This window comes from Montipora capricornis, unplaced genomic scaffold (assembly GCF_036669925.1).
Source record: "Montipora capricornis isolate CH-2021 unplaced genomic scaffold, ASM3666992v2 scaffold_417, whole genome shotgun sequence".
NCBI lineage: Eukaryota > Metazoa > Cnidaria > Anthozoa > Scleractinia > Acroporidae > Montipora > Montipora capricornis.
In genome coordinates this window covers 20,001-31,846 of record NW_027180148.1, presented here as the reverse complement: position 1 = coordinate 31,846, position 11,846 = coordinate 20,001, and the positions used below count along the sequence as shown (strand labels likewise).

Sequence of the window (11,846 nt, the reverse complement as noted above, 5' to 3'; positions counted from 1 at the left end):
AGTTACGTAATTTAGCCGTACCACGTAGTATAATTAACTGGATCATTGATTTTCTGTCTAATCCATTAAAAAGAACCAAACTAGAAAAATGTTCTTATTCCAAGTGGGGCCCAATCCTCTCCGGGGTACCGCAGGGTACCAAACTGGGGCATGGCTTTTTGAGACGATTGAGATGTAAAAACTCCACATTTATGGAAATTTGTTGATGACACAACAGTATCCGAAGTCGTTCCGAAAGGGAATACCAGTAAGGCACAGAGTATAGTTAATCAGGTTATTGAGTGGTCCCATGTGAACAGAGTGCAACTCAACCCTGATAAATGTAAGGAGCTCCGAATTTCTCTTGCCCGGAACCCAGTTGAACTGGATGCGGTTGTTATCGATAGAAAAGAAGTAGAAGTAGTAAGTAACGCCAAGTTATTGGGACTTACCATAAGTGCCAACCTAACTTGGAATGTGAACATTGAAGAAGTAGTTAAGAAAGGTAGTAAGCGATTATATTTCCTAGTACAGCTCAAACGCGCGAAATCACAGCCAACAGATCTAATTCTTTTCTAAAATACGTGCGTAAGGTCCGTAATTGATTATGCCTTTCAGGTATTTTATAACGCCATGCTGCAATATCTCAGAAACGAGCTCGTTCGCATTGAGAAAAAGGCGATCTCAATCATTATTCCCGGCAAGAGCTACAATAACACACGCGAGATTCTTGGTGTAACACCAATGGTGGATAATTTTGATTCGTTATGTGATAAGCTTTTCCATTTGATCGCAATCCGATAAAGATCATAGGCTGGGCAGCTTACTTTCACCATTACTGTAAGAATTCAAGGTACAATTTAAGAAACCATAGTCGTTACAGTATTCCTCATATCTGCACCAATAAGCCGAATGAAAGAACTGTTTTATACTTGCCATGGCCCGCCAAGAAAATGGAATTTTATTGGTAAATTTTTATTGGTGGAACTTGTAACAATCATTGTAGGTTATTTTGCAAGAAATGTAATTAAGGTTTTATTATAATGGTTATTGTTTACTACTTCTCTTTTAGAACAGTTTGCATCTACATTATACTTTGATTATTATTGTAATTTTTATAAATTTTAGTGTGTAAACAATTGCGTAAATCAGCCTATGGGCAGCAATGTGATATTAATAAACACCTACTTAACTTTGCTTTACTTTTATAGATTTCGTTGGTGATATAATAAATAGCCACAATAGTGGCCAAATAACGCCGAAAATGTTTATGATTGTCTGTTTTTTCCGGATTTCGACGTCATAGCAAACTAGTGAGATCACTAGCAAAGTGCACAGCTTTCACTATTTATCTACCGGGGAGAAATATCGACCTTCATAAAATCATTACTCGAACATACCGGCTAATTAATAATAACAAGTTTATTTAATTGTCAATGGATTAAGCAACGGGTCAAGGGGGTCTAGGCATTCCTGATCTGAGATCCGAGGCACCGCAGCAGTTTCTGGCCTCGAGACTATTAACCACCGCGCACGTAGATTCTATTACATCACAGAGTTCCATCATGGTGCCAGGAGAAAGATCTATGGAGGAGCTAAGGAGGCATCAACAATTACTTAAGAGAGCAAGTGCCAAAGAGAAAATGGATAGCATCGATTCAAGCCTCTCCCCAGGCCTGCTGCGACTGGTCAATCAATCGAGAGACAAGGGCGCAAGCTCTTGGCTGAATGCGATGCCCCTCGCAGACCAGGGTTTAGCCCTGAACAAGCAAGAGTTCAGAGACTCGCTACGCTTGCGTTATGATCTGCCCTTAGCCGATCTACCAAGTCATTGCGTATGTGGGGATAAATTCACCGTTGGCCACGCCCTCTCTTGTAAAAAGGGGGGGGGGGGGAATTTGTAGCACAGAGACATGATGGTGTACGGAACTTGTTAACGACATTCATCGACAAGATCTGCAATAATGTCGAAATTGAACCACGCTTTCAACCCCTGGACAATGAGCGATTTCATTTGAGGAGCGCTGTTACAAGTTCTGAGGCAAGGTTGGACATCAAAGCGGGAGGGTTCTGGGCAAGAGGAGTTACGGCATTTTTTGATGTAAGAGTTACGCACGTCAACTCCAAGTGTTACCAGAGCAAGCCAACATCGGAAGTGTTCAAGGAGGAGGAAGAAGAGAAGAAGCGCAAGGACCAGCAGCGGGTGTTAGATGTAGAAATGGGTTCGTTTACGCCTTTAGTGTTTGGAACCAATGGCGGAATGGGAAACGAGTGTCAGCGGTTCTTAAAGCATCTCGCAGACAAGATAGCGCAGAAAGATACCGAGCCTTATCATATTGTCATCACTTGGCTCAGGACACAGATTTCGTTGCGTTAGAGGTTCGCGAACGCCGTTTCGTAGCAAGATAGAGCAATCCTTAGACTGTAAAATAAATGTAGCTAGTGCGGATATTTGAGATACACGGTCTATATGTTTTTATACTCGGGGCGTTTTATGGACACTGGTTTAGCCGTCATTAGTATAATTCGATTGTATGATTTTAATATCTCTGCATCATGGAATTTTGAATTTTTTATTATCAATCATCTCTATTTCTTTTAATGTAAGTAAGTGAAATAAATAAAGTTGTTTTATGATGGATTAAGCACAAGCGGACTAATTGGGCACACCAACCTCCTTGCTTTTCTTATGTTAATGATGTTGTTCTCATGCTAATTTGTACTAATTTGCATAAGAAAAGCATATGATCGCAATCTGATAAACATCATAGGCTGGACAGCTTACTTTCACCATTATATAAGAAGTCAAGGTACAATTTAAGAAACCATAGTCGTTACAGTATTCCTCATATCCGCACCAATAAGCCGAATGAAAGAATTGTTTTATACTTGTCATGGCCCGCCAAGAAAATGGAATTTTATAGGTAAATTTTTATTGGTGGAACTTGTAACAATCATTGTAGGTTGTTTTGCAAGAAATGTAATTAAGGTTTTATTATAATGGTTATTGTTTTTATTGTTTACTACTTCTCTTTTAGAACAGTTTGCATCTACATTATACTTTGATTATTATTGTAATTTTTATAAATTTTAGTGTGTAAACAATTGCGTAAATCAGCCTATGGGCAGCAATGTGATATTAATAAACACCTGCTTAACTTTGCTTTACTTTTATAGATTTCGTTGGTGATATAATAAATAGCCACAATAGTGGCCAAATAACGCCGAAAATGTTTATGATTGTCTTTTTGTTCCGGATTTCGACGTCATAGCAAACTAGTGAGATCACTAGCAAAGTGTACAGCTTTCGCTATTTATCAACCGGGGAGAAATATCGACCTTCATAAAATCCTTACTCGAACATACCGGCTAATTAATAATAACAAGTTTATTTAATTGTCAATGGATTAAGCACAAGCGCACTAATTGGACACACCAACTTCCTTGCTTTTAAATTTCTTATGTTAATGATGTTGTTCTCATGCTAATTTGTACTAATTTGCATAAGAAAAGCAGTGTAGTTTTTATCAAAACACGGTCAACTCCAGCCTCACGTTCATTCAAAGGTCAGGTAACTTTGCACACAACTGTAAAAGGGTCAGATTCGTTTCAAGGGTCCTCTCTCTTCGTCACTCGAGAAAGTATCCTGGTTGCGGCTCGTCAGGTGTCTGATAGATTTTAGCAGATTCCAGAAAGGGAGGGGCGTGATAATTTTGGTCTCCGTTAAACTCATCTACTGAATGCGAATTTGATTTTTATACAGACACGTAACCAGGGAACTTCCTCGTGAGAAGAAGAGAGAGGATAATGGAAACGAGGAAGTAAAATTGTCTATTTTTAAATGAAATGCCTGGAGTCTGAGAAAACAGCCTCCACATTTTCCGATCTAATACTTACTACTTGAGCAACTTCATTTTAATAATTTCATTTTGCATGAAAATTAAGATGGACTTATAAGGCGCTCAATACACCGTATAAAAGTAAATGTAATTACATTTGACTAGGTAAAAAAGGATCAAAGAATGATGACATAATGAATAGCAAAACGGGTGGCCAAATAGATTAGTTGTCTTTTTTTCCGGATCTCGAAGTCTCAGCAAACTATTGAGATCACTCGGGAAGCGCACAGCTTTCATTATTTATCAAGACCGGGGAGAACAGTGACGACTGAATGATGGTGTCAGTAGCGATCAACTTGTTTATTATTGATGTTATAATAAAATTAAGTGTCCTTCTTCATTACAAAAATAGGGATGCCATGAAAGGTCACATAAGAGGTTACGTTGTACCAAAATAAAAAATAAAAAATAATAATTAAAAAAATGTAGTGGAATGACATTTAGTTAAAGGCCAAAGTCCAAATACAAATTCAGTGAAGAGATTTAATTTAACCAGCTATCGGCGAATTATCAAGTGACTGATACAAATCTCTATACAGTGACCAGGTGCATCTCTTTGTATCTTTGTGACAGTTTATTTGGAGCAATAAACTTACAGATCGTGAAGGGATGTCAGTCATGAGAACATCTTTTCAGGGAGTTGAGTTATTTTATTGTTATGAAGATGTATTATATGACTCGCTCCGTGAGCAAGCAAGATGAATCAAATCCTGTGATATGATTGGCGGGCAAGATGGAGCTATCGTGCCAGCTCGGGATTTCTCGCTTGTTCCCGCAAGATCAAAGATCATTTTTGGTGTGTTATCCCATTTAATCCTTTACTGACCAAGCTTGTCCAGTCAAGATGGCTGGATATTGGCCTCGTTCTCGTTCTATGAACAGGCAAAAAAGAACTTGGCGGATATCCAGCCGTTTTGACCTCACGCTTTAGTTGGTCAATCACATGAAAGCATGGAACGTAATGTATAAGAAACCTGCAAAACTAAGTAAAAGTAGGTGGAACCTCAAATCAAAAAGAAAATACAGGACAGTTTGCTAGTTTTGAAGACAACAATAGGAAAAATAATAATGACGATAATGATGATGATAATAATAATAATAATAATAATAATAATAATAATAATAATAATAACAATAATAATAATAATGATAATTATAATGATGATGATGATAATGATAATGATAATAATATCAAATCAAAAGTATTCCAAATATGGTGAACTTTTCTCACAGAAAAATTTTCAGTTTTCATTTTTTTCATAACCAAATGCAGTTTATAGAAATAAAGTTCTTCTCCAGCATTGATTAAGAAAATTTCCCCGAACGTTTCATTAAAAAAAACAAACAAACAAACAAACAAAAAAACTCGAAGTGTAAAGAGTTCTCACGTACTATTCGGAATCAGTTCACATTCTCCATAATCTGAGAGGTCTAAAATTCGGAAAAGTACTGTTTGAGAAATATAAAATCATTACTCGAACCTATAAATTACGAATTCATTCTTCAAAGAGTCAGCAATTACATTTGAGATTTCATTTAAACAGATGTGAGTCACTTATAAAGTAACTCAAACAAACCCTGTTGAGTGACCAGGAGCATAGCTATATAATTTAGTCACAGTTTATGTGGAGCAATAAACTTACAGATATTGTAGACTTGCGAGTCCTGAGAACATCGTTTCTGGAAGTTGAGTTATTTTATTGCCAGAGAGATCTCTAGAAATAAAAGTAAAGAAAACGTCTTCAAACCTAAGTTAACGTAGAACTAATTCATCTTAATTCTACTTTTAAAATTATTTTCAGAAATTCGAATTAAACGAGAACAGTGATATTTATTCCGATTTAGGTTTTATAATATATTTTCAGGCTTCTCTACGCAATTGCAAAAATTGCTTTCATAACTGCGAAGATCATAGCTTCACTTGATTTCATATCCGCAGTTTATATATGATTCATTTCATATATCATCTCATCATAGATAGAAATATGGTATTAATTACAGAGAATATAGATTGCTCTTCCTGAAAACAAGGTTTTGGGTGTTGGGTGCCAGTGTTTCAGGGGGGTGCAGTTAAAGCAGATGTCAGCTTTTAACTTTTGACCACAATCATCCAACATGAAATGTTTGACTGATTTTATATGTTGCTCAGTACAACAATCTTTAATTTCCGGTTTCTTTTATTTGCAAGAAAGTCTTTACAAAATCACTTGTATTTAAGCAAAAGAAAATGACTTTACTATTTTTGTGGAGAAAATATCTTAGTGGGTCAAATATCATCACGGACGTAACGTTGAGTTTAGACAATCGTAAAGGGTCTGCCTAATGTGCGAGCCATGCCAATTTCGCATTTAAGTCTAAGCACCCATTTCAAATAGCGCTGATAAACAGTTATTAAGTCAGCACCCATTTTAAAACGGTTAGCTTTCAATTACTGTGTGACTCGCAGTCATGACTCGCATGGCTCGCTTCTTGGCTCGCATTGCTCGCAGCCATGGGTGGTATTGCTCGCCCCTTGGCTCGCATGGCTCGCTGGCTCGCACATTGGTAAAACTCAATCGCAAATCAAGACTTAAAAATTCATGCAACAACTTGATGCAAAGAAAATCAGTTCTGTAGTTAGCTGGCTACAACTAAGATGCACTTACACAAAAGTCATTTTCAATAACCTTGAAAACTTTTCTTCCAGGTCAAACAAGTAAGAGCGAATGTCTCTCAGGCTTGAGCAAAATTGGAAATGGTCAAAGAAAACCTTCCTTCATATTTCTTGTGTAGTTAGTCCTTGGGATGAAACTACTCACAGTGGCATTTGTTTGATTTCGAGCAAAAACCTGAGCTGAGAATCAGGAGGGGGAGGGAAGGTTAGGCCTCAAAAAGCATTTTTGGGGACATTTTGCACCTTAAAGATTGGAGTTTTGTTAGCAAAATATTTCAAAGAGCAGGTCAACAGATAAAAACCTACTTTTATCATAGGAAACTTTCACCCTTCCTCTCAAGAAATATGGTATCACTTTTTTTCACCTTCAATGCCCCATACCCCTGGGGACCCCTAATCCTTAGCCTTATCATTTACAAGGGGTTCCAAGAGACGTTTTTTTTCAAAAAGCTAAAAACAAATCATGTTCTAACAAACTTTTCTGTTCCTGGTGTTCGGATTTTGATCAAAATTAAAAGTGGATGTGAATATTTTACTCTTTGCGAGTCGTTTGATGCTAAAAACTCCTCGGCCACTCCATAAGTTTTTGCAGGCCAATATATTTCAAATGTTTACCAAGACAAAATTTTGATTTTTCGTACTTTTTATTCGCGATTGTCTTTCTTTCAAATAATATTAATTCGGCGATTTCACCCAAGAACGTTAGAACGTTAGAACATCTCTTTTGGAAATTCAGTTCGTACCGGTTGCCTTGTCGTGTTGTAGAGAATGCTCAGTGAGGCACTCTAAAACTTTGGGATGCTTAACTATGAAATGCGTAGCTATAAAATTGCTCGCAAGCTAATTAACATGCAGTACAAAAGCTGCGAAGTTCAATGATTTCATGCTCACCAAGGGTTTTAATATTCTGTTTACATTTGCGTGCGTTTCCGCTGACCGGTTCTTATTGCTCGCAGCGCAAGGAGTGCCTGGGGAGAACTTAAATTTTCTTCCGGCCTGCTCTTAAGGCGGGGGTACACATGAAAGCCTCTTAAATCGGTTTAATGGAAAGATCTCGTTCGCGTTTCAAGCAATACAAAAACCCAATGCTCAAAACACAAATCAATGTTTTGGGGTGTTTTGCAAATTTTTATATTTCGGAGGGGATAGTTTTTCTCAAAATAGAAGTAAAATTTGGAGAAATAAGAAATTTATAATTTTGGAGCGAAGGGAAATTTTTGCCAGCTTTTTCTTCCATGTAAGTAACCAGGTATCCTTTTTTTCTTTATTTTAAACTATAATTTTGCTTCAGAACGTCCATGATATACATGATGAGTTGTGTTTTTGGTAAGAGTTATTTTCCAATTTAGTTAATCGACTTGGAAGCCTTGGTCGTGTTAGTCTGTCCATGATCTTTAGTGCTAGTTTTTGTCCAGAGTTGCGGCTTGTTGTTCTTCTCTTTTTCCTTTCTTGACTCGGCACGAGGGGGTCGGGTAGAGGTCCGGCGCTGGACTAGAAACCCCCATGCTCGGCTGCGCTTTACCCCTGAAGATTCGCAGCCATTTACGAGCCTAATGGTGTCGCAGTCAGCTTGTCTTTATCCTTGGGATTTTTAGATTTGCTTCGTGGAACTGGTATTTCATATTCCATGGGATTTCTTTAGTTTTTTCCATATATTCTTTAAGGACGAAGATTTTGCTTCATCTTTATTATTCCCATTTTTAAGAACGAATAATTTTCATTGTCAAATATTTATTAATCCCTCCTACGTGATTTAGTTTTTCGTACATGTACTATCTGACTGTTTCTGAGATTAAATTTTTAATTTCACACAGAGTTATTATTTTGGGGTTGAGAGTTTGCTTTGTGAACATCTCCCCCTCATTTTACAGACTAACCATAACTTTTGTCTATGATTTTCCCTCAACTCAACATCCACACACACTCTATTCCCCATAACTACCTATTGATTAATGAATGTTTTAATTAGTAGAGAGAAACCCCTTCTTGTAAGGCGGATTCTTCTAAAAACACCAACTAAGACAGCCACAAAGGTTACTAGGTTATCTGCTGCATCATGTATTCATATTAAACAAAAAGTCTAATAGGTCAACCACGACATGTCACAATAGGAAGCTTACGCAAGGACGACGAAGATGACAATGAGAACGGTTAATATTTGAGGTAATTCCTTTGAAATTGTTCTACTATCAAACTTTTTTTGTAACTTGACATAGTTAACATTCATGATATGAACATTTAAAAAATGCAATAAAAAAATGGGGTCACCGTGCTTGTTTGTGCGTCAGCAGGCTCTTAAAATGGGGTATTTTACTGGTTGCGCGTTAAAAATTCGAATCAACTTCATACAAAATTAAGTCTTGGTTACTTGAAAGACACAAAATTTTTTCTTGACGGTAAAGCTTTTTTTATTTCATGATAAGCAGTGTTGCTTCATTTAAGCCGTTTTTGATTGTCTGGTTGTGGGAATATTGCACTTTTTCGGACAGTTCCACGGTTAGCTTGAAGTCCTCGCCTTGGCCAAAATACACCCAGTACGGAACTATTTTCCAAAAAAAATCATGTTCTACTATCAAAATTTTTTTCTTCTTCAAATATGTTCTTTAATAGAATGTTCTTAGCAAATACCTGAAAAAAAAAATGGGGGGTTACCGTGCTTGTTCCCTCACAAACTGCTGTGCAAGGTGGTCATGGATTCGGAGATCACAATGAGGCGGAGAATTGGCGCGGTGGGGACTGGGACGAGACACAAAATGTTGCTCATCGTGTTCGAAGCGTGCACGCGAGATCAAGCTTGTTTCCGGTTGTTTTTACGCGTTTGATATGGCCAACACAGAAATTTATACTAGGAAAGAGTGCAAAAATAACAAAGAATAAGGTAAGTTAATATTTGATGAGATTTTAAAGTTATGAACCTTTAGTGTGGATTATTTTGTAGCGCTGGCCTTCTGTTAATTCCAGTGAGCAAGGGTTCGATTTTTTCGCTTTTGCGCAATAAATGCTTGACAAAGAAACTTGAAGAAAAGACTGTTGATTCCTATTCTTTATATGTTTTCTTGTTTGGTTTTTATACACAGCAAAATGTGAATTCTTCACCCATCACTCAGACGGGAGTGATGTACATGTATACAGTACACTGTACTTCGGTGTCTGACATTTGCAGACTGCAGTATGGTGGCCGAGAACTGCCAACAAAAAATTCACATATTTTTGTGTAATAAACGTTAGTTTGACTGCGAAATAAATCAAAAGTAATATAAAACACGACGTGAAATGAAATGAAATTTAATAGTAAAATGGCATGAAGTTTAAATGTACATTGAATTTGAAAAATAAAACCACTTTACTTTTAAGTTAAACTAAAATGGAAATGCAGTTGAAATTGAAATATAACATCAATTTCAAATGAAATTCAAAGTGCAAGACGAAATGCAATTGCGCAGCAAACACGCTTCAGAATTAAATTGAAGCACAATGCAAACAAAATAGGAGGCAAATTGTTGCTAAAGTGAAATGAAATACATTTTTAAAGAAGAATGAAAAACAATATTAGTGGCAGCACTCGGCCATACCAAAATTTACATCTACTTTCAATCGCAAAGTGAAATCAATTTTCGCATGGCCGAGCGCTGCCACTACCAGCGTACCTTGCGGTATTTAAAGGCCAGAGTGTTTGTTCGCACGTGGTTCCAAGATGGCGGAGTGGAGGAAGTTTGCAGAAAAGCAGAAAGCGAAGAGGAGAGGCAAAAATCAAGTTGTAGAGGAGAGTAAAGTGGCGGAGGAGATCGTGGTGCAACGCATGAGTGCGGATGTAAGTGGGAAACAACAAAAATACTCTCGCATTGGAGCTCAGGAGTACGTTCCTTTTGAGCAGGACGAGCTTTCTATTCGTAACATCAAGGACGCCTGTCAAAAGCATTTCGGGCCCCAAATAGAGAAAGATCTTGTTTGTGATGTGTTAGCGGGGGAACGCGGACCATCATGTAACAAGATGGCTCAAATTCCAAACAAAAAAGTGTTTTACGTCTGGTTTGTTAAACCAGAAGGGGAACTTGAGGAAGAAGAGAATTGCAGCCGTGAGGTAAGCGTTAATAACAAGTGAATGTTAAACTAAAGTGTTGCACTAATGCCAAAACTTCGAAGCTTACTACGAATATTATTCATGATAGCAGTTGAGCTAGTATGTTATTGTATCAGTCACTGCCCGATTCTGATACTCGCGGAGTGCCCAATCGATGAAAATCGATCATAGGAAGACAATTGATATAATCAATAATCAGCAGTCGATTTTTATCGATTGCTTCAATTATTCGATGAAAATCCATACTCATAATTCAAATCCTTGTAATTGTTATCGATTGTCATTTTTTGGCATTGATTATCGATTGTCATCTGTCTTAATCGGCAAGCCTTGAAAGAGGATCATTAATTTTCAGACTTACTGTATTATTTATCTCTTTTGCATTGTATATACCAAAGCCCAAGAGAGCACGATATGACAAGGCCTCAACAACTAGATCACTTCCAAGTCCTAAGAAGCAGCATGGGAGTCTAGTCAGTAAGGTTTACCCAAAAAGCCTCTCAGTTGTAGAAATGTTAAGGCTGGGGAATGTCATTGCAAAGAGCACAACTACCGTTATTGATATCTTCATGTTTAACATCGAGCACATGGAATGGTCCACTGCACCCGTGACTGTAGAATTTAGGATAGCTGACCTACCATTTGCATCTGGTGGATTTAGGGAGGCATTCAAAGCTAATAGTGATACTCTTGGATTTAGCGGGGTGACTTGGGTAATCAAAAAATACCTGAAGGCTACTTCAGAGGATATTATCAAAACGAATCAGACTGTTGAGAGTCACACAAGGAAGGCTGTGCAGATGCATCATTTAGCCAGAAATTTCACTTTCCAGTTGAAAGAGAAAGTGGAAAAGGAAACATTAACAGAGTTTGGCACTACCTTTCACTATAAGAAGGTATTCTTAGGCAAGATGAGTGATGGTGACTATGTTACTATTGAAGAATTCATTGATGGTGTGTTTCTTAAGTATATCAACAACAATGGGGACATTTGCGCTAAGGATGATGTCCTGTGCGACAAGGCTCAGTGTTTTGCACACTTCACATATGAAAAGTCACAGGGACAGCTCATGGTACTAGATGTTCAGGGTGCTGGACTTAACTTGTATGACCCTGAAATTGCCTCAGCAGAATTAACTGATGGTGACGGTTCCTTGCGTTTCTGCAATGGCAACTTGGCAGAGGGAGCCATTAGGAATTTCTTTGCAAAGCATAAGTGTAATTCTTATTGTAA

At 37.5% G+C, this 11,846-nt stretch overlaps 1 protein-coding gene and 1 long non-coding RNA gene across 2 annotated transcripts in view; both read left to right on the top strand.

Annotated features, from left to right (window-relative positions):
• The first annotated feature begins 9,274 nt into the window (after window positions 1-9,274).
• The window catches only part of LOC138035517 (uncharacterized), a 9,307-nt gene continuing 6,735 nt past the window's right edge, over window positions 9,275-11,846 (top strand). The window contains exon 1 of the long non-coding RNA XR_011129605.1: window positions 9,275-9,409. This is a non-coding gene — a long non-coding RNA (uncharacterized lncRNA). The remainder of the gene's footprint in view (window positions 9,410-11,846) is intronic.
• The window catches only part of LOC138035510 (transient receptor potential cation channel subfamily M member 6-like), a 1,767-nt gene continuing 68 nt past the window's right edge, over window positions 10,148-11,846 (top strand). Inside the window, exons 1-2 of the mRNA XM_068882177.1 lie at window positions 10,148-10,612; window positions 11,011-11,846. The exon at window positions 11,011-11,846 is cut by the window's right edge and continues 68 nt beyond it. Coding sequence (XP_068738278.1) covers window positions 10,226-10,612; window positions 11,011-11,846 — 1,223 coding nt within the window. The 5' untranslated portion in view covers window positions 10,148-10,225. The remainder of the gene's footprint in view (window positions 10,613-11,010) is intronic.